Source organism: Calypte anna, chromosome 3 (assembly GCF_003957555.1).
Source record: "Calypte anna isolate BGI_N300 chromosome 3, bCalAnn1_v1.p, whole genome shotgun sequence".
NCBI classification, from domain to species: Eukaryota; Metazoa; Chordata; class Aves; order Apodiformes; family Trochilidae; genus Calypte; species Calypte anna.
Window position 1 is genome coordinate 22,479,522 of NC_044246.1, and position 23,550 is coordinate 22,503,071.

Here is a 23,550-nt window from a genome sequence, read left to right on the forward strand (position 1 = left end):
CCAGATTAGAGGCAAGATTTTTTCAGTCCAGATCATTTAACTTTGTGTCTCCCCAGAGCTGATGCTGTGATTTGGAAGATGCTGCAATCCTGACTGTGAGAGCTGCTAGACACTGCTGCTTTCCCCAAGAACCAAACATGGCCTTCATATGAGGACAGAGACATGAAGGTCTCTGCTGTGTCTCATCACCTCTTTTCAAGGATCAGTTGTATTTGTTGTTTGTCAAATTCTATCCCAAGACTGTAGGGAAAACATGTTGACTTTATGTTCTGTAACAATACATATTAATTTTCAAAACTGCCTTCCAAAGAGGCTATTTTGTGATCAATATAAGCTGGTCCAACTAAAAACCTGGTGCCAAGAGGCACAGTCACATTTCCCTTCAGAAATGATGTTCCTGCTCCCAACTAGGTCTCAGCTCTAGCAATTAGGGCATATGATGCCAGGAGGGGCATCAGCTCTGCCTGACAGTGCAAACAAAACCAAATTCTTTTTCTTCAGCATCTTCAGTTTTCAGCCAGTTCAGCAAGTTAATTTTATTAACCCAGGGCTGCAGGACTGCTAGAGCTGACACACAGGACCATGTGATGAGGGCAGGGAAATGTGTGTGACCAGATACTGGTAAGAGCCCATAGTTGCTGATGCTGATCAGGAAACCACTGTCTCAACTGGACAATAAGGGAAGGATTCATGCCTGGGAATTGGTAGCTGACACACAAACATCTTCAGATCATGAGTTCTCCCTTTAGAGTCAGCAGAGATCTAATCAGCTTTGTCAATGCAGCCTGAAACGTTATTGATCTCTTCCTACAGTAGTATGTACTTGATTACATTAATCCCACCTTTAGAGTGCTCATTTCTGTCACTGACTGTAAAGAAAGCCTGGTGTGAATGGCTCAGAGATGAGGTCAAGGGCTAACTCCTGAGGCTGACTCCTGCTCCCACATGCCAGTTCTGCCTATTGCAAGATAAGGGTTTTTTTATTTGCACATCAAATCATAAGCTGAGTTCTTTAACACCACAAACTGAATTATGTTAGAATCCAGCAGCCCGTCCTGCTGATACTAATGCTTATACCAGCATGCTAGAAACGTGATGTTCAAAGCTCTGTCTCCAAGCTAAAATTCACAGGCATAGAGGAAGTGTTTTGATTTAATCAGTCCTGGGGAGCCAACAGTTCCCTCAGAAGCAAACAGGAGTGGTGGCTGCTTTTGGAAAGGAGGTCATTTATGTAGGCCGGTATGTATGGAGGAGCCTCACTTCAGGCCAGAGTTTTCAAAACACCTTCATTTAATTCTCTGCAGTTCATCATGAATGGCTATTTGCATAGTGAAACAGTAACTGTGAACATTGCTTCTTAAGCACTTTATTTTCATTGCCCTGCTTTGTATGTGGCCAGATTTTTCCTTCTTAATGTTTGGGGAAACATTCACATCAGCATGGGTGGATTAAATCATGTGCCAGAGTAGCTGCAGAGCCAGTGAAGGCAACACGTTTCTGCCACTGCTATGACAAGGCAAGTATTAAATACAGCATTTACCATGTGCTGTCCCAGGCAGGACTTGTCCATCAAGTTTCCAAGTAATCTGTTTGTGAAATACCTGCTCCATCTCCCTTATTGACTAACAATGTATATTTTCTGGTTATTTAACACTGGGGATAAAGGTCTTTTTCCTGTCAAGCTCTTGTGCAAAAAGCTGCAGTTAGACTGTGTGTAGCCTTAGGATCATGCAAAGTGCCAAGTAGAGTTCTAGGAATATGCTTAGTCCATTTTTTATTAGCCACATACAGTAGGCATATTTTGTGCCTTTGCTAATTAGAGCCTAACTGGTTCTTGGAAATTTCCCTGTAGGAAGCTATTCTCCGTGTAAAAAAAGGGAATACAAAAATAAGTAAAATATGTGCTTATTTGATGAGCAACATCACAGCACACCAGTGTTGTTAGTGCACTGGTGTCACACCTGGGCAGTTTGGGTGGATCACAAACCTAAGGACAGAATTACTCTCTATCCACACCCCACACCTCCCCAAAAGGGAAGATAAAAGGGGAATAAAGACTGGAGCCTTTAAGTTGGAAACTGAAAACTATTGGACACAGATTTACAAACACAGGGGAAAGACATAATAAAGGATAACATAACATAAAAGATAAAGTAACAAAGAATACAAATATATACGAATTATATACATATACATACATATATATATATATATATACACCCAACCCAATAGATTTGGGCTCTGACGAGCACGGGGCGAGCTGGAGGTAAAGAAGCGCACGTGAACGGCAGCTCGGCCAGCAGCAAATTGAAAGAAAAAGAGGAGGAGCTGCCTGACCTTCCCGATCCTATAGAGTATGGGCAGGAAATGGGAGGGAATAGATCCCTCCCTTTGTGTTCCGCCCCTCTCAGAGTCCAAAAGCCCTCCTATAGTCCCTCCTGTTCAAACGATGAGAACCGGTGCATGCATTTTATATCAGAGTGCTGATATATTGTTACTATAAGCACTATAAAAATAAAAATCAATTAATTAGGTCTTTGCCAAGCTCATCTTTGGAGCTTCTGTGTTTGTTAACAGTGATAGCCAAGACCTGTGTTTCTAATCTTAAATGGTAAAAATGTTTCCCACATGCTATTTTGGATTCCTGGAGACTTGATTGAGCCTGCACATGGAGGCAGACGATAGTGTTCTAGTGCTCTCATTTTCATGTGCTCTCATTTCCACAAGGAGTTGTAACAGGCTTCGCTGACGTGGTCCTCCATGGGAGGGACCCATACCAGTAGATTGCCCTCCAGGACACCCTGTGTGGGGAAACAAGGTGTTGGGTGTGCTCCTGAAATGCTGGGTATGGTGGCATGCAGGCAGTGTGTAGGCTGGGAAGTGTTGCAGGAGGGAAAGGAGGAGCTGCTTGATCTCTGTCATTGTAATTCACTATGGTCATGTGCAATGGTTTCCTGGCATTGACTCTGATCCAGCAGCTGGAGCACCTGGAACACTCTGGTGGTGGCACATGGCTCAGTGTTTCCTACTAGGACATGGAGCACAACTGAGTCCAGTCCACTCTTTACTGAGGTGACTCATCCCAGCTCCACATTCCACGGTGTCCTGACCTCTAGCCTCTCCTCACCTGCTGTATCTGTGTCACACAGCCTGTTTGTGCTGCTGGGTATAATGGGGACACAACTCCCTACACATGGACATCCCTCTCTGGCAGCCAAAACCCAGCAGTTTGCATGCCACCTAAGCCAGCCACAGGTTAAAAAAAAAAAATGAGTGTTGATCCCACATCATATTCTGGCAATGGAAAGCCTCCTCAGGGCTGCCCAGAAAGGGGGCTGTGAGCAGTGCTGAGCAGCTCTGTGCCACCCTGGGACCCATGCTCAGCTTTCCATGCTCCTTGCCCCTGGTCGGTGATGGAGCTCAGAGCTCAGTGCCATGTCTTCTTAGAGGTGGCCTTACTGTCACCCTAAACTCAGAGGCACCTTGGTTTCATGTTTCTCTGTTATCTGCCTCAGTCAGTGACAGATCTGTCCCACTGGGTCGCCAGGATAGCACACGTGCTCGGGGACTCTCTCACCCACTGCCAAGTGACAGGAGCAGCAGCACTGCAGCCACCTCCTCATGGTCACTCCTGTACAGCTGTTAGTCTGGGAAAGATGGAGCTTGTAGAGGGGAATGGTCACCTCCAGCTTTTCCTTCCAAGACAGCTTTTGGGGGTGCCCTGGTGTGGTGATCTGCAAAGTCTGCAGGAAGCCTGCTGAAGCCACCAAGGTGGCAAGGCAGCTAATAATTAAACCTGCTTTTTAAATTTTTTTTTTTATTTTACTGCTGGAGAAATGCTTCTTTAGCAAAGCAGCGAGAAGAATACAATACTCCTTTTAAGTCAAAAGAATAACGAGATATCCAAGGTAAATAGTGGTTTGTGTTTAGCATGCTAATTTCTGTGCTGCTATCTGCCTCCCCTGGCAGTTTCAGTGAGATCAGTCAGTTCTCCAGCCCTCTTAACAACTCTTAGGGTTGTTGCTCTTACAGTGAAAAAGAGGAGTAGCTGCATTTCCAAGATCTATCAGTCTGGGAAATTTCAAAGTGCCACAATGGTAGCATAAAATATGCACAGACATCTATTTGCACACAATCTTGGCAATTACAAGTGTGGCCATCTCACCTCTGAGTGACTGCCAAGGACATAATCAATTTAGTGTCCGCACATGCATGCACACAGAGGGCAGATGCTGTTTACGAGGAAAGTTAAGAGCAAGGATCCATGCTTTCCTGAGTCCTGGTGCTGGAGAGAACAAACAATTTGATATCCTGGGCTTTATTTGTTTCAGTTAAATAAAACAAACAAAACAGCGTGACTGAAAAATGCAAAAGGAGATGGAGCAGACAGACAAGGTGGAGCAGAGACAGCAAGAAGGAAAGAAATCAAAAGCAAACAATAGGCAGAGTTTGAGTTAGTTATTTCTTCTAAATTGGAAGTCCTAGCTTCCTTTCGACAGCCTCACTGGAGAGGGAGGGCAGTGTCTACTGGTTTCTCTTTGTCTAAAATGACTTATTAATAAGATGTATTATTTAAAATAGACATAAGGGTATCACTTTGTAAAGACATTCTTTTACAGGAAGTAATAAAAACACTTGCTCAGTTTAAAGTCTGTCCTCAAATGTTTTTGCTGGATGGGTGTTCTACTCATGAGGCATCATTCCAGTGAATCATCCCCAGAGAGAACAGAAATGAGGGATGGTGGGGAAAGAGGTCTGGAAACAAATAAACACTCTAAATCAAAAAGGCAGGGCTTTGTGCACAGCCCAGGCCACAATAGCATCAACAGCTCCCATAGGGCCAGAATTCTTCTTGCATTTACAATCGAAGGACAAAACCTAATAATCTTGCCCTAGTTTTGCATACTTCAGCAACTTTCCTTAGTTGCTTGCAAACCTCTTAGTTCATCAGTGTATGACATATGGCAGATGCTGAGCATACCCACACAGTCATCTCGTCATCCTGGCCTGAAACTTAAAATGTTCATCAGTAGGGAAGCAAGGGAAATGCATCCATTTGTAGCATTTAGTAGGTTGTATTTTGCCAAAAAGGACATGTTTCTTTGGGAATCCCCTGTCCTTCACAGGTGCTTTCATCACAGATGAAAGAAAAAATGTACAGATTATCTCAAGGACAAATCCTCAAGTTACTGCTCAAAGGTTGATCATTAGGAGCCATAGCATTGATAAAACTTTCAACCCTGACCCAGAGATCATCACATAAGGCTTCTGCCTAAACTGCATGGTGTCTTCTTGCAGCCTAGCCAGCAGGGATGGAAAGGTTTCAGGCCATGGGGAAGCTCTCATTCCTTAGTATCCTAGACCTGCAGTCTGAATATTCCCTGGATGCCTGTGTCTCCTGGCAAAAGCAGCCACAATCACTCAGGTCCAGATATTGGGAATGTTTCAGAAGAAGATAGATAAAACATTAATGAAGATCAACATGAGAGAAAATCCAGAAGTAAAATACCAGAAAGAGATGACCCTAAAGCCATATCTGAAGGTGTTTGTAGACCTTGTAGTATGATATTTTGCCCAAATTTTGCAGAAAACTTTCCTCATAACACTCAAAGAAATGGTTTGTGAAATGCATCCTAAATGAGAATTCTCATTTATAACACGTACCATACAAAGGCAATTACATGAAAATCCTTTGCTTCCAACAGTGCTGAATTAGTATTAATACTCCCACCATCCCAGACAAATGACAGTGAAACCCTAAGTAGCTGTAAATAAGATACCGTTGTTTAAATAGACACTCACTCCCTTGCCAAAGGACAATTAACTCAGAAAAGAATTTTAAGAGGGGAAAAGATATGAAATATTATCATTTGATAGCTTCTCAGTAACCTATATAAAATTAGCTGTAACTATCCTTCCTCTTTTTATAAGAAGTAGCCACTTCTTTAAAACAAATAAGCAAGAGGGACATTATTCTGAGCAATCTCAATGGGAAAGCAGAACACAGACTGCATACATGTGAAGACAATTTCACCCTGTTAATTCAAAGTGAGCTTCCTCTCCTGTGAAGGGATGAAGTCAAGCTACTGGGCTGTCAAATCAGAAGGCTGGTATTAATTTAAGTTATAAAGTCAAAAGGATAGATTATTTCCATTTTACCTAGTGGCCTGCATTGGTGTGTTTTGGATAAACCAGTGTGGCTTTCTTTCTACAGCTACACACTTAAACAAACAAAAAAACCCCACATTGCCAGGTAGTGCAAGTCTCAAATATGAGTTTCCTTAGAATAACCCACATGTTGAGAAATGTCTACGGTTCTTTTCATTCATTTATAATTAGTCAGTATTTATCAAGGGTAGTAAAGGATCTCACTAATGGTCAGGGGTCTTCAATGTGTTGCATGCTGTAAGGGACACGTGGTGATGAGACTGGGTCCATATCCTGTTTCTCAGCACTGCTGAGGTTGCAGCAGGACAGGATGATTTACAGCATGATAAGAAGTTCTCCTGATGTGAAAGAAGTGAGCAGCTATCATTCTTCCAGGTCGAGTCACCAAGGAGAACGAGTTTATAAATGGGGAAAGAGGCAAATTGTTTTGCATTACTAAAAAAAAAAAGAGTAGAAGGCAATTCTGTGTTTGCATATGCTGAAAGCTTTCCTTACCATTGCAAAGGTTTGATTTTACATTCTGTGCTTTTCTTGTTGATGCTTCTGATTTTCTGTAAGAGAACAAATGATGATTTTGCAGTAGGATCACTGAAAAATATTCATTCACAGCCTGGCACTATGGGATACTGGATTGGGTCTAAAGCTGACAGTGTCTTTGGTAGTACATGTTTGTATTATAATAGCAATAATAAATCCATGCAAAACACAGTTTTTCTCCAACTTTGCACTGATGACAGTTGGTTACATACAGTATAGTGTTACGTGTCAACTAATAGCTCCATGGTTAGGAAGAGTTAAAATAGAATTATTCAGCATGTACAGATCTGAAAGTACTTCACAACAGCACAGTAATTTCTTCAATCCCACTTTATAAAGTTGTGAGGTTTTTGGTTGGTTTTGATAATTTGTTTGTTTGTTGTTTTGGAGTTTTTTTGAGGAAGTTCATTGTTTGTCCAAGGTGAAGGGTGTGGAGAAACAGCTTGGTGAAGGGTCAGGGCAGGATATGTAGCAAACCTTTAGACACAATTCCCATTTCTGACAGAGTTTTTTGCATGCAACCAAGGCAATGCAGCTATGACAGGCCTCTTGCAAACATTGACAATTATTTCCATAATGCTGAGGTGCTACTTCACTTCCAGAAAGTTACTTTGAAGAAGGAATTGAAACTGAAAAAAAAAAAAAAAGTTTTAAAAAAGCAAGTGGCCTTAGAACATCTGCTCAATTTGAGCCAGGTTCTGGGATTTTATTTAAGAAGTTACTGCAGAGCCAGATTTGAAAACAAACCTCATGGTTACTGTCTGGCTCAAGCCCAAGGCTGAGTTCCCTGGCTGGGCTTTGCCATTCAGTTGAGCTTATTCCCTGCAGCACAAGCAGGGGACCACATTTCCAAGGCCCTGATTAACTCACTGCTTCTTGCCAACACTTAAACTGTCTGATTTGCACCCACAGCCATACTAGCAGCAAGTGCAAATTAGCAGCAGTTACAAGATGTGTTTGCCATGGGTTCTTTTAGCCAGAATGTGAGGTGGCAAAATGATCACAGAAGGAGGTTAAAAAATGTTCCAGTGAAGGATAGGGTTGTTCATACACAAATTCCATTTGGAGCCTCTGAAACACAGTTTCCAGGGCTCTGCCCAGAGAAATTCTATGAGCTTAGGCAATGCAGCGTCTTGATTTCAGTCCCTTACTTCACATCAGTAACAAGAAAATATCATTTTATGCCCTTTCCCCTTTTGATAACACATGGAGCTCCACTGAATGTGGCTTTACAAGGAAGTGATGTCCCCCTGTAAGCTTCATTTTCATCTTGAGACCTAAAGCTCTGAGACAGGAATTTGGCTTTGAAAGAGTGGGAAACTTAGAGCAGGGAATTTTACTCATTGCATTTTACACAGAGATTTAGTGACATATTCTGGGTTGCTCATCTGTGCTCATCGCACTGCTGGCCTGCACCTACCACACTGCTGAGGCTGGCTGAATTAAGATTGGTGAAAAAAGGATCTTACATCTCATGGGAATGAGGCCCCAGCCTGCCTTACAGGCAGACGAATCCCTTTAAATGCATAACATTACAGCAGTTCTCTAATCATAATTGTCCCTCTCTGTAAACTGGCACAAGAGATTTTCCTAGCATTCGGTTCACCTGGGGAGAAATATTTAAAATGTGCCCTAAAGGTAAGTCTGATAAATATATGTTAATAATTCTGATTATTATTATATGCTAATAATTCTGATAAATATATGTTATTTTTTCCTATCAGTATTTCCTTGATATAATTTTCCTTAGTGCTAATGCTTCTTCCTGCTTTTAGTTGCAGCCACAAAGTACTTAATCCAGTACCAGGTAATTATGAGGATCTTTGCTGTAGGAGGTGTGTGCCTCACCTCCCAGGAAATCATTATCTGTCAGGATCTGCCATTTGGCCTGATGGTTTTGTTTATGTTATCATCTAGGTTTCAGAAACTCCATAGTATCTCTCCCTAGTGGCACCTAAAGATCGATTGGTAGTCTTTAGGAAAGATTTTACATGGCAATCAGCACTCAGGTCAGTCATTGACTTTAACACTTGCATGGGTCAGGAAGGATTTTCTAAATTTTGTGTATGACCCCAATAGCCATCTGTGTCTGGGGTCACTGGAGTATTCCCTGATCTCACTGAGAGGTCAGGCAGATAATACTGCTTGTATTTGCAATTGGATGATTCTGAGCACAAAAAAAAAATGCATTCACTGTTCACTAAAATTGTGAACAGCTCCAGAGAGGTCTGTGATTGAAATCTTGTCAAGCAAAGTCCAGTTTGGTAGAAGCCAAGATCGAGAGCTCTACCTAAAGAGGCTTGTATTCGCTTCTGTTGAGAAAGATGGGTGGTTTGCTGCTGCTGTGCCTTTGGGATTGCTCTCCCTCCCCAAATAGCAAAAAAGTGTGAGTATTTACAAATCCCAGGGTATCTCTAGTGCTAATGAAGTTGAAGTTTGGCCAAGGGTTCACTGACTTTGAAGGAAAGCTTGTCATTGTCATCTTCTGCTGTGTCCTTGGGACTCCAACTGACACAAACATGCAAAAATTTGTATTATGCATATGCTTGCCTCTGCTGACCTTGCAAGAGCAGGACCTGCTAAAAGAGCTGATTAAACAGTAAAAAAATATTTAGCAGCTGTTTTTGCAAATAAAAGTTTTTCAGATTAGTATGAATAATGGAAAAAAAAAATTGTTGCTCAAGCCAAGCATAAAAGCACGTGCTAAGTACATGACTCATAAGTCTGCACGTTGAATTAGTTTTGCCACAAAAAACTAGATATGGTAGTTCATAGTGGAAGCTGCATCACCGTTATTACTCACTTATGTCCAGTTCAGAGTTTCAGTTGCCAAAGGAGTAGACAATGCATTGAGACCAATAGTATATTCACAGTGGAGAACAGTGCAGTAACAGCTGGGACTGTAAATTACATCTACTTGAACCAGGAAGCCCAGCTACAAGCATTATCCATCAGTCAAAAAATAAACCAGTAAAAAAGAAAGTTACTTAGCCAAATTTTTTTTTCACTGCAGTGAAAAATAAGGATCTCTGGAACTAGCTAATTCTAGGTATCTCTGTAGCCTTTCTTTTCCTTTTATATCATAAAACTCTGGCATAAATCCATTTTGTAGAATATAAAGGATTTTTTCCCAACAAAGCTTCATCATTTCATGGCAGCTGAGCCTCAGAAATGCACTTTGCCTTCAAAATAATGTCAGATAAAGGCACTGTTGCCTCTTTTATAGTAACTTCTCAGCATTGCTGATCTGGCAAAATTAAATGGAAAAGCAGCATAACAGTACGTGGCATTATGCTATCAGCCTGTGGAGCTCTTTAAAGTTGTAAAGATTAATATATAACTTTCAGCTAACTTTTAAGGTAAATATATAAATAAAACTCACTTCTAGTACCTGATGTGGATGATACTGTGTGTTGCCTTAATTAGGGCAAAGTCTTCCACATGGCCCATTAAGTGCCTATTAAGCAGGCTCCCAGGGATGGCTTCAGCTTCTATGCCTGATACACCCCTTTGTAGATCCTGGGATTCCTCTGGCTCCTCACAAGTTACACAGGGGAAGAAAATGACAAAGACACAGCCCAGAGGCTGTCACTGCACTGTTATTGGGTCCATCTGTATTTTGCTGTATTTATGAATGCTGGAAGAATTTCTTCCTGGGAAATATCTTAATCAGTACAGCAAGAGGTACATGCAGGGGCTAGTGAGGAGCAATGTCTCTTTTTTTTGCATGAAGACAAGAGCAATAGCAGGGAGCTTCTGCTCTGCACTACTTCTTGTATCAGCAGGGAAATGCAGGAGATTGATTCTTGCCATCAGCACCTGCAACCAGCTTGTGCCTCTATTAGGAGCAGATCATTTCCTCCTGGGTTACTGACAGTAAGGGCAACAGTGTGAAATTCCTATGATGAAGTTTATAGTAGTTCCAGAGAGAGCCATCTCTCCACCTGTTCAGTGATGCAGTACAGATTAAATGATCTACTGATATTTATGTTTGGGAAGAAGCATGATGGTCCTCTCTATATAAACCTGATTTCTTTTAAGCCTGATTTCTTTTTATCTGCCCAGCAAGCCAACATCCACACAGCGCTTCAGTGCTGCGCTCACAGGGAATGACCTGATCATCTGGCTGCAAAAGGGACAGGTGACCAGGCTAATTATTCAATAAATTATTTCGGTAATTGACCACTATTTTCCCAGTAAATTCCACCCCTTAGTACCCACACAGCTGTTCGAGGTTAAACACCAAAGTCATTGCACCATTGTTAACCAAAAACGTGCCCAATAGCACAAGACCTGTAGAGGATGCTGTAGCTTGTGCTGTCTTGGAGCTCCCCCCTGAGACGAGCTGTTCGAGATGGCATCGTAGGGCCCGGTAAGGGGCTTGATCGAGGTGATACAGAGGGCTGAAAATTAGGGTTCTGGTCCAAATTTTTCAAGATGGTGATTGCAACTTCCCCCCACATCTATCTTTGAGCTAAATAATATTCCATGCATATAAAACTTCTGTAATTTCAGGGGTAACTTCTATATGTCATCTGTGTTCACAACTGTGCAAATTATTGAAGTTCCTGATACTGATACTAAATACTAATGAATTTGTCACTTAACATTTAACAGTGCACACCATTATTATCATGCAGTAAGGATTAAGCTGTCCCACATACATATTTACAACTTACCTTCAGTTTTAAGTGGTAACTATACCTGTCAGCATGGTGCCAATGTTTTGCAAGCAGTGACTATTTTCCCATAAACGGGAAAATATAAATAAATTCCCCTATTTCTTTTCCTGAATATATTTGAAAATTACATTCCGAATCCGAATCCAATGCTACACGTGTGCTCTGGGAAAAACAATTACGCCTTTGTAGGAAAATGTGAATTTCAGGATTCCAAAGCAAAAAACCTGAGTCAATGAAAACCATCCCCAGGATGCCTTCCCCTAGGTCTAACACATACTGGAAGTTCTTTCTTCAAAAACCTCAAAAGACACTGCATTTATCATATTAGAGTGATAATACTTCAAGAAGACAGTGGGAATAAAGCAGCTTAAGCAGCTTGATGCTACAGTTGTAACTTCAGCTTTTCTAATTTATTACTGCCATAGTGATTGATAAGTGTCTGCACTCTCCATGGCACTTTTTATTCATTAATAGTGCAATTGTTAAATAAGGCTTTGATGCAACTATTTTGATAAAACATGCATAAAAGATGCAAAGTGGCAAATGATAGATAATTACAATTAATTGTACCAGCAAGTACTAAAGCACTGTAGGCTAAGAAAGCCAGCAACTTGCAGCCACTCGCTTATGCTTTTATGAAACAAAACAAGTAAAAAGATATTTAAATTAGATTTTAAATTATTATGGAGACCAAGAGACGAAAGGAAATTTCCAAAATTATAGGGCAACAGTGCCACCTTGAGGTCAGTAGAGAATATAAGGAAGAGGAAAGTAGTGGGTGTTCCTCTGAAGGTATTTAACTTCTAAATGCAGAAATTATTTGTTCCATCGAGACGTTCCAAGAAAAAAATGGGAAAAAAAAAATTAAAAAAAATACTCTCAAGCCATTTTCTTAGTTTTGTCTTGTTAAAAGCACAGCATTTGCAAATACCAGCTATTTAAAAATGTAGTCTTTTCTGAATCTTAAATTACTAATTTATTTTCTTGGTTGCTTGTTTTCCACGTTTCCCTAATTGGCACCTGCATTTTGCAGATGACAAAGCATATGATGAAATTCTTGCACCCTGCAGATTTTTTTAGATTAGACTAACACTACTGCATATTCTATCTTTTCTAGTTTATGGGCTACACAATGAAGATTCTCACAAAGGCCAGTAGAACTGCATTGCAGATCTTCTGTTTGAGGCACGGAACAGAAAAATCCAAACATACAAATATGGTGAGAAAGCAAGGATTACTCTCCAGGTATGCATGACAATCTCAAACAATATGAAAGACTGCAGGAGGAAAGCATCTGAACAGATCCCTATGGCACAGCTACCTGGGACCACACCTAGTGCTGGGTAATGACTATCAGAACTGGGGTGGTTTTAGACTATCAAACCAAGGGGTAATGTTCCAATTCTTTTAAGCACAGGCTGTGGTGAAAACAATAAACACTGTGCATGCAAATATGACAAGCTCTGTTAGGTGGTTAAGAATCTGGTAGAGCAGAACCATTGCTTGGTGACACAGGTGCTTGTCTATTAGCAAATACAACAAATAAAATTGATGTTTCAAATAACATTCTCTTCTATTAAGTGAAAAGCATTTAGGATAAATACCTCCTTAGATAACATCCGTGGCCCCATAAAGGAACATATGTTTTGAAAATTAGATGTTTCCTAAGAATGTATGTTTTAAGGCATCTCAATGCAAAGATAGAAAATAGTTATATAAAATGTCAGACATTCCAGTTCCAAAGGTTTCTTTTAAATTAGTGAGTCTGAATTAGTTCACAAAGTTTACACCACCTGAAGCAAGCAACTCCTACTGTGGCAGAGAATTGTGAAGAGAGAGATGGAGATATTTCATAAACTTTAATAAGGATTGTTAATTAAGGTACAATTGCACCTCCCCAAACACAGCTGCTAGGACCTGGGATGGTGTCCCATCCAGGACAGAGTCTTACGGGTCAGTTTGTAACAGTCTCCAGGCAAACTAAATGTGTAATTTCGCATGCATTGCTGTGAAGAGAGCCTCTCAGGAGCTAATGGACAAACTGTGAAACAGAAAGGACTATGAACTTATCAATTAGGCTAAAATGACCCATCCCACTCATTAGTCAAAGACAATTAAACTGAAAGTGGTCAGCTTTGACAGGTCATCTATTAGTAAGAAGAGATAGCATAAAATCCCTTTTTGCTCTTTTGATCGTTAAAACATGTTTACAAGCAGAGACAAAAAGCCACTTTTTTCCACAAAGTATCAATACTTCTTTTATCAAGTACTGTACATTACATAAAGTATGATTTTAACCTACAGATTAACTTCTGTACATTTTTAACATGAGTTTTTAACAGCAGATTTAAAAACACCTGTTTTACAATACTAGTTCTTTATGTTTTCAGAAGAATAATGTATGGTAAACAGAAGGAAGACCAAAGTATTTTTTTTAATAACACAATTATTTCATCTTGTTTGACTTGGTATCAAACCTACCTGTTTTCATAGTATAATCTTGTATGCTCTTTATCACTAACTACCTACCATAGACTAAGAATTTTTGTAACAACTGTTACAATGTATTTCCAGTAGGTTCCAGATTAAAAGCAGGAGGCACCAATATCTTCCTATACATACCAGTAACTCTAAATAGTTAAATATTATCCATATGTTAGAGTTTCAGCGCATGCCCAAGATCTGTCTGCTCTTTAGTTGATAGTTTTTTTCCAGTTCAGAGAGTGCCTGAGCCCGTAGGTTTGCAGCATACAGACGTTTTTTGAGATCAGTGTGTTTCCCTTTGGAAACAGGATAGTTTTCCAAATCAGTAGGAGGCACAGCATTCTCTTCACTTCCATCAAAGTGTACTTTCTTCTTGGTTGTAGAAAAGGGGAGCAGGAGTGCAATATCTTAAGAAATAAAAAAATAAGTACTGAGTTAGCACATCTTACAACCTTTATTGCTTAGCTTATGTCTTATAACCCTCTTACTCATTTTGCTAATTAACTAGCTTTAAGTAATCTAATTAAATGCATTGCAGCTCACAGCAACAATCCCTTTCCATTTTTGGAGGAAAAATTGAAAACAAGGCTTTTAAATAACTGTGGTAAAAGCATGCATTGCATTGTTGTTTCTAGGGTGTACCTCCTAACACCTAAGGAAATATTAGTTTTACATACAAAGAAAGGACAAGACAGTAATACATAACCCAATCCCAGATAGGAATAGAAAACTAGGCTCTCAGTTACAAAAAAAATCCCTTGTCTTCCTTTCATAGCAAAGGCAGACCCAACCTATCCCAGGATCTTTCTACATTACACACATTGTTCCAACTCTGTCCTTGTAGGAAGCCAATGTGGTACAAACAAGGCTCTGACTTGATGAATAATGAATTCAAATAACTTAACAATTAGCAAATTACTTTCACTGTAGTCTAGACGACAGGAATTTTCATGTATAGCTTTGCTTTAGCTGTATAGAACTGTCACAATCAAAAGGGAGTTAATTTATTTAGGTTTTAATGACTTAAGTAAAAAAAAACTACCACCAAATGCTATTAACACAGCTGAGTTATCTCTCATAAGAGCCAACTTCACAGGAGTCAGCTCAGAGGAAAAAACAAAACAAAAAATAAAAAAACCAAACACCTTAGTACAGGTCTAACTATCCTAATCTCAGTTCTGCTGAAGCCTTCATTTTACCTTCATTAGGCTAGGGCAAAGATGCAATAATCACAGAAATGTCAGAAAGACCAAATCAAAGGGGCTTGTGAATGCTCCAAAATTTGTAGGTTTCTATCAGTAAGTAGGTACCTGTTATAACATTAAATCCTTCCCTAAGAATAAAAAAATGGGTGAAAAAATAGGGTAGTGTCCAGAATATTGTCCTAGAAACCAGAACTTTTGGTATTCCATTTTATTGTGAAGGTGAACCACACAGGTGACTTTGAGGAAAATATTAGGAAGCTAAGGTATGCAAGATATAAAACAGTTGTGGGAAAAATGAAGAGTAACTGAAGGTAACAGATGCAATCTCAAGAACATACAAGAGAAAAAACTAGTCTGTTAGTATCAGTATAGGGAGAATTTTTTAAACAGTATTAAAAGAGTAACATGGAATTGATTTGAAGGGTGGCAAGTATTATGACAAAGGTTTAAAGTGATCTAGAGATACTGAAAGATTTGGTCACTCTTGCAATAACTGTATTCACATTTCTGCACTGTCTTGTCTTAAGATATTAACCTAAGTGGCTTTGCCCATCTTCAAAAAATTAATACCCCTGCTAATATCACATACAGGGGTGGAAGATGAAAAAGAGAACAGAAACAAATACTAAAGCTCATTTAATTTTCAGTTGTGCAGTGCTACAGGCAAAGAAAGCCAAATGAAATTTTATTCTTAATTGTATGTTAAAGTGAGACAAGATATTGAGAGGCAGGTAGAACTCTAGATATTGACAGGAATGTTAGAAATAGATGGAGCACCACTAACTTGTGCTAGCATTTTACTTGTGTTCTTTCCTGCTGTAATGTGTTTCTTGGGGAAAAAAAAAAAACAAAAAAACCACCTCACTTTTATTTGAGCTGTATCTGAGCAAAACTGCATGTTAGAGGATGTTCACACTGTTCTAGAGCATTATTTGGGACCTAGATATTTAAAATTCCACCAGTACTTCAAAGTGTGTTTAGATACTTGAATAATTTTTACTGTTAAACATGGGTAGTGGCTTTTTTGATTGTTTTGGGTTGTTTGTTTGGTGTGGTTTTGCTCCCCATCCTCCTTTTGTCTTTTCCCCCTAACAAGTTAAACTGGAGTGTGATATTAACAGTTTATATTCTTCAGAGGTTATATGATGCACCAATCACAACCCAGGTCACTTGCAAAAAATACCATTTCCCACCTTGAAGTTTTTGAACTAAAGTTGAAGTGGTTAAACATATACACTTTTATTAAAATTAACTAAATCAAATGTCTATAAAAAGACACCCATAAGTAAAATCAGTACAGCTCTGGGAAAGTTCAGGTTACAAGTCAGCACTTCCATTAATTTAACACAAGAACTTGATTTTCAAAACAGTGCAAGACTACAGAGCTGACAGTGGCCACTCATATTCATGGCTGAGCATCATTCATCAAGTAGAAAATCAAAAGTCTCTAAAGTGTCTTCCCAACAATGCAGAGATAATTGGGGCTTTTAATGCTACAGTGGGTTTATATAAAACACGCTGAACATCAGGGACATTCTTCTGGCCATACCAGTCTACATTTGTCACTGCAAGTGGCTTCTCATCTATTTTCATACCTGGACCATCTGCACAAGCTAATGTCTTCTGCTGGTGGTAGATATTATACTTCCTCATCAGGTTTTCAGCTCTGTTTTGAAAAGAGAAGTTTAAGCTTTTTGTTGTAAGATTGCAGAGTGCGTAATCTAGGCAATTGTAGGTTAGTAAGATACCTAGCAAGTTTGTCCTCTGCCAGTCTCTCTCGAATGCAGAGCTCCCGTTCTCTCTCTGGAAGCAGAAATATGGTAATATGCAGTGTTAATATGTAAATGTTTAAGTTAGAGTGATTGTGTGTGATGGATTGTCTTGCAGAAAAAGACAGCAGTAGTAACCTGTCACATGTATCTATATTTCTGCCTCTACAACTCTAAACAAAGTAATTTTGCTGTGTAGATAGACCTTTATCAACGCAACCAGCAAAGCAATGGACAAATACTCAGAAAAGCCAAGAATGCTCTCCCCCTAAACACTGTGCCATATCTGCAACAAAGAAAGAATAGCACCTTTTCATTCTGTATATGAATTCATGGCTCACATGAAAACAGACCTAAATGAAAATTTAGACCAGATATTATAATTCAGATATAGCTAAACACCCTACTTACAGCTGCAACAGCTGCTATTCAGGCTCAGAAAGCAAGTCAAAATCTGTATTGCAGAGCCTACTGCATATGCAAAGGAGTATTTTATAGGGGTAGGAAGCCCCAGCTCCTGAGAACCAGCCTTCTGTACAGTTTCACAGGCAAGCTACCTATAGGGTACAGCTTGTACAAAAGCAGTTGACAGTTTACTCAAGTACATTTTGTGCCAACATCAGGCTCCTCTTTGGTTACACATTGGGACAGGTAATGTTAACTTAGAGAGCAGGTGAAAAGCAACCTACACTGCACAGTGCAGAACAATATATTCAAACCGTATTGTTCTGTATCCTTTCCTAATTGCCATTCATGTTTAGTAACCTTCCCAAATCAGATGTCTATATCTAGACTGCCAATTATACCTTAGGAACTTAAGAGCAAGTATAGATGAGTAAGCCTAAGCACTCGTTTTAGTCTACAGACAGAATTCTAGTAGTGAATGCATGAGTGCAATACCCTAGTGCATTAAAATGAGAGGTTTTGAAGGCTGTCTACTGTTCCTTCCTCCACACTTGCTCTTTTGAATCAGAAACCCATTGCCACCCTCTTCCCAAATTTCAATATCATACGCTCCAAGCGTTGTTCTCTCTCTTTAATGGCTTGTTCTCGCTCCTGTAGTTGTTGTTCCTTCCTTTTCAGTTCATTCACTGCAGTATCTGAATGCTGCAGTCCTTCTGGCTCCCATGATCTCCAGCCTCTTTTATCAGAAATTTGTCTTTGTTCTTCTATCACCAAGTCTGCTATCAAAGGGTTCTGCAGAATATCTTCAACAGAAGGTCGGCAGTAATCCTAAAGGAAATAGATTACTAATAGGTTTCATCTGTAACTGAGAAAAATTAAGGCCGGGGACTCCCAGTCAAGACCCACCTCAGGTTGGAATCAGCTGAGGTGCTCTACAGCAAAGGAGAAGTTGGAGAAAAATTTAGTTAAGAATGGGTAACCAGCTGACAAAAACTGAGGGAGGAGGCTGTTACCAGCCTTCAGCTCCAGATGCTGCAAAGTGTGGCTCTCCTAGCCCAGGCATCCACTCATTTCAGAACGGTGATGCTACACAGGCATTGTCAGTAGGTTTCAGAGCAAACACTCTGCATCTCTGCCTCTTCATTAATTTCTGAAGGATCTGTATCTGTTAGAGATGGGTTCTTGTTCTCCCATGCGGTCTTCTTCTAGACAACCCCATGCCAACCATGGTAAGCAAGTTATATGTTAGCTGTACAGAGCAAAATCTAAAACTAAGACAAAACAAACCCTTCCAACTTCCAAACACACTGGAACCATTTTAACCCTGAAGTTACAAGACCTTGTCAAGCATGCTGTTAGGAAATTCTCCCTAAGCCAATACTGAGACAGCCTTTTTGCATTCTGTGAAACTGGTGTAACACTTGAGTTGCTCCCTTTGTTTAATGAACTCAAAACACAATTCCTTTCTTCCCCTAAAAATGGTATTGCCAGTGACAAGATCATAGCTACCACTACTTTGGATCAGTCTGTTTCATAATTGAGAAGTAAAACTAGTATTTCACTACTAGTTATAGTAGTGATGGAAAAATCATTAACTGATTCTCACCTTTACATTCAGCATCTCCTTGAGAAGTTCATTCAGCTGCTCTGAGTAACGATAAGGTATTCGTCTGAACTTCCCTTCCCTTATCTTTTCTGCCAGCTCCTTCTGGTTGTAAGCTCTAAATGGAGGCCTGAGAAAGAACATTTTTCTTAGATTCTTTCTACTAGTTTCACAGGACTTTAAAAAGTATCAGACCAAGAAGAAAAACTGCAATCAAAGATTTGTTTTGATTGCTTTATGTCAAGACCAATATATAAATAAAAAGCTAGGACAAGTCTCCAAAACCTTTAATCTATACCAAATCTAATAATAAATGTGTTAACAGCTGTGTTTCCACATTCATTACCAGACTGCTGTACTTACGAGAGAGCACATAATTCATACAGGAGGCATCCTAGAGACCAGATGTCAGATTTTTCATTGTAGGACATGTAGTTCATCTGCTCCTGAAGAGAACAATCTTAGTTAATAAACTTAAGACATTGTTCTACTATCATAGAATAATCATCAATGGTTCAAATTGGAATTAAAAAATTACTTAGTGGGGTTATCTTATGATTCTGTCTTAACTAACCTCCACAGTGACTCTTACTAGCAAGATTTTAAGAAGTTATGGAGTACTACACTACAGAAGACTGAACTTATGCACTAATATTCAGTTGATACAACTCTGTATTTCAGTCAACATTATTCTTTCCCACACGAAATGTATTGCATCGGGAAAATAACACTATTACTTGTTTCCACCACAAATTAAAATCCTACCATCAAGAGGTATTTTAATAAGCTTTTTACATCAACACTATGAAACCTAAAAGCACTCTAGCTTCCCCATTTCTTTTCAGAAACAAGATACTCTAACATATGTCTTAAATTTCTAGTGTTCCAAGAACATATCAAAACTTGGACAGTGATGAACCTTAATTAGAAGACAGTGAAGGTGCAAGGAAGAAAGGAGATTAAAACAACCACAGAACAGTCTTGTCTCCAGAACATACGTGCAATATAAGAGAAGTCACCTGCATTTAAGACTAGTAACTCTTCATTAAAATATCCTAGACTTTAATGTATTCCGAGACCAACACTGCAGAAAACAGATCTTGGAAGGACAAGAGAGAAGATAAAGCACAGAAGGGAGGTCTTACTGGAGACATATAATACGGAGTTCCAACAAATGTTTTGGCAAAGCTGGTGTCATGGTGCAGTATTCTAGCCAGTCCAAAATCTCCAAGTTTCACATTCTGCTTCCCATCTAGAAAGACATTTGCTGGTTTTAGGTCACGATGCACAGTGACTCCACCATCACTTCGTCTGTGACATTCTTTCAAGGCCAGTGTCAGCTGAGTCAATACTCTGAGAATAAAGCTTTCTTCCAAGTAATGCCTGAAAGATGAACACAATGTTTAACAAAGGTATTCCCTGAGCATACCTCAAGTTGCTGTCAGTCTGAGTTCTGTAGCTTTTTTTAATCTTACTGCTATAAAACATCACTAAATCAACCCCAGCTCCTATATAGAAAACCAAAAGCAACAGACATGCACTATTTTAAAAATGAAAGTTTAAAAAAAAAAACAAAACAAACCCACTCAGAATATGTTGGAGGACATCTAAACTTGTGCTGCACAATTCTCCTAATATTTCCTTTCCTCCCCAAAGCATCTAACAAATATGTAGTATTTCCATTACTTACAACACAAGCATCACTTTAATGCTTCTGTGATGAGATCTGCCCCTTTGCTCAAGTATGATAGTAATATAGCAGTATGCTATCCGTTGTTTCTAAACTGTTATGACCAACATATAACAACAATACAGCCAAGACAGAACTCGCTTTTTAATATGTCTCTCCTAAAATCAAAATAGTGATATGTTTAGGGGCAACTGCAATACCAGTTTAGACTATTCTCACAAATACATGTATATACATTTAAGTACATGTGGCATCATGTACTTAAAAAAGATGAAAACTAGTATTATACTTAAGAAGTAGGATGGTAAGTCTAATATTAAACCAAGGTAAAGTCTTATCAACTCAGTGTCTCCACAAACTTTATAGATTAGAATCATAGAATCGACTGGGTTGGAAGGGACCTCAGAGATCATCAAGTCCAACCCTTGAACCACCGCTGCAGTTACCAGACCATGGCACTGAGTGCCACATCCAGTCTCTTTTTAAATATCTCCAGGGATGGAGAACCCACTACTTCCCTGGGCAGCCCATTCCAATGTCTGATCACCCTCTCCATAAAGAAATTCTTTCTAATGTCCCACCTAAACCTCCCCTGGCACAACTTGAGACCATGCCCTCTTGTCTTGCTGAGAGTTGCCTGGGAAAAGAGACCAACTCCCCCCTGGCTCCAACCTCCTTTCAGGGAGTTGGAGAGAGTGATAAGGTCTCCCCTGAGCCTCCTCTTCTCCAGGCTGAACACCCCCAGCTCCCTCAGCCTCTCCTCATAGGGTCTGTGCTCGAGTCCCTTCACCAGCTTAGTTGCCCTCCTTTGGACCTGCTCCAGGACCTCGATATCCTTCCTAAACTGAGGGGCCCAGAACTGGGTGCAGGCACATCGAGTAGTTTCTAACATCATGTTCAAAATCACTTTTCCCTTTCACATATTTTGATATTGGCGATCTAACAAAAAAAAGGGGTACAAGTAGTTTTACTGATAGGCAAGCAAGAACTCACAGAGCAAGCTCCTCATCTCCAAGAACTGTTCCATGTTTCCAACACCCTGCCTCGCACTGCATCCAGAAGTCCTTCAACAACTTCTACTTCATAGAAGGGCTCAGGCTGGGAGATTTTATGCTATTTGGACATATTCAATCAGTTGGTGCATTCATTAGCACGGTTCTCACCAGCGCTGTAATTGTGTATTACCCTTTCACATTTCTGGGAAGCTGTTTGGTGCAGGGGATGAGACCCAAAGTTGTTTAGAAGCTGTTAAGTAGAGATATATTCCACTGTGAGCTTTCCCAAGACGCTTTATCCTAGATACCACAAAATAGATACCAGCGATAGATTTCACGTGCCTCTCTTTGGTGCACCTTGCAATTAAACTCGCCAGGTCGCCCCCATCACAGTACTCCATCACGATGTACAGGGTTGTGTTGCTTTTGTCGATGATCCGATCATAATACCGGACAATATTCGGATGCCTCAGCTCACGAAGCAAATTCACTTCCGAAACAAGCATGTGCTTCTCTGCCTCGGTCATCGAGCCGTAGTCCAGCTCCTTCCATACCAATATCTAGGGAGGAAAAGAAAACACACAGCCCCTTGCAGAACGACTCATACACACATCAGAGCTTTGCCAGGGAGGGGAGGGGGGGAAGAGGGGCTGCCAAAGCCCACTCGCTTATCTCGGAGAGCTGCCAGCACGCTGCTGAAACCCACCGCCCAGTCAAGGGCACCAGAGCAGAGCGGTGCCACCTCGGCCCCCACCGCAGCTGCGGCCGTTGCCGCTACAACCCCTGCAGCCGCCACAACCCCTGCAAGCCGCCACAACCCCTGCAGCCGCCACAGCCTCACCTTGCCGTCGGCCTTACGGCGCACCTTGCGGCACTTGCCATAGGAGCCGGCGCCGATAGTGAGCAGCACCTCGTAGTCTCCGAGCCGGCTGGGCATGGCAGCGCTACCACCACCGTCACCAACTCCCCACGGGACCGCCGGGGCGGCCGCGCCGTTCAAATGCACCGCCCCTCCCTTCCATTGGTCGGGATCCACAGCCCCGCCCACGCACCCGCCTCCCCATTGGCTGAGACGCCGTAAACAGCGGCCGGTGGATTGCGGCCGTTACAACGGCGGGGGCTGTGGAGGCACGGAGCTATCGCGCATGCTATCGCGAGAGCTGGGGCGGGATCCCTACCTGTGGGCGGAGCTGCCTCAGCCCGGTCCGGCTCGGTGTGGCCCGGTTCTGTGGGGCAGTGGAGCTCAGCTTTCTTTCCGGTGATGCGGTTCCTCAGAGCGAGGTGTCCAGCAGGTGTCCGTCCTTCCCCGCAGGCTGGCTGAGGCAGTGGGTGGCCTCTCGGTGTTCCGCCGGCTCGTCGGCGTGTGATCTCCTTCCGTTCAGGAATTCTGAGGAGAACAAGGTCTGAAATGAGCAGCAGACGAACCCCCGGGGTTCCCCTCTTACCTAGAGCGGGGTTGTCACCTCCCTGGCCTTGGCCCCCCGTTGCGTTAGGGCCCCGCTGTCCTGACAGCGCGGGTCGGCACATGGGGGGCTGGAGGAACCGTCCCCCGGGAAGGGGTAAATAAGGTTCTCAGGAAGAGACTCTTATTATTATTATTATTAGAAACAACGACAAATCATCCCTTTTCCTGAAATAATAAGGTCAGTTGAACAGATACTGATAGAAAGTTGGTGTAGCGTGTCGTGTTTTTTAGTGTTACAAAGTGTTCATAGTAATAGGAAGGCGTTCTGAAAAATTCTCCCTTACGATCGCTGAGGAAAATTCATAGAATCATAGAATGGTTTTGATTGGAAAAGACCATTTTAAGGTCACCAAGTCCAGCTGTTACAGCAGCACTGAAAAGGCCACAACTAAGTCATGTCCCTCAGCACCACATCTGCACAGCTTTGAAACCCCTCCACGGATGGAGACTCCACCACGACCCTGGGCAGCCTGGGCCAGGGCCAGAGCCTGACAACCTTTTCAATGAAGAAGTGTTTCCTAATATCCAATTTAAACTTGAGTCCATT

General features: G+C 41.0%; 1 protein-coding gene across 1 annotated transcript; it reads right to left on the reverse strand.

The window, feature by feature from the left end:
• Positions 1 to 14,051: 14,051 nt before the first annotated feature.
• Positions 14,052 to 22,519, reverse strand: NEK2 (NIMA related kinase 2). Its single transcript, XM_030447821.1, has 9 exons — positions 22,380 to 22,519; positions 21,881 to 22,098; positions 19,999 to 20,236; positions 19,217 to 19,299; positions 18,857 to 18,983; positions 17,859 to 18,078; positions 16,825 to 16,879; positions 16,672 to 16,742; positions 14,052 to 14,278 (listed from the first exon to the last, which is right to left on the reverse strand). The coding sequence occupies exons 1-9, from the start codon at positions 22,473 to 22,475 to the stop codon at positions 14,052 to 14,054; spliced, it is 1,335 nt and encodes a 444-aa protein (XP_030303681.1). The 5' UTR covers positions 22,476 to 22,519.
• Between the last annotated feature and the right edge of the window lie 1,031 nt (positions 22,520 to 23,550).

Excerpts from the sequence above, each read along its gene's own strand:
- NEK2 (XM_030447821.1), bottom strand. The coding sequence starts at position 22,475 with ATGCCCAGCCGGCTCGGAGACTACGAGGTGCTGCTCACTATCGGCGCC. Across the intron at positions 18,984-19,216 it reads TATGAATTATGTGCTCTCTC|GCCTCCATTTAGAGCTTACA; the intron begins GTAAGTACAGCA and ends GTTCTTTCTCAG. Across the intron at positions 18,079-18,856 it reads AGGAGATGCTGAATGTAAAG|GATTACTGCCGACCTTCTGT; the intron begins GTGAGAATCAGT and ends TATTTCCTTTAG.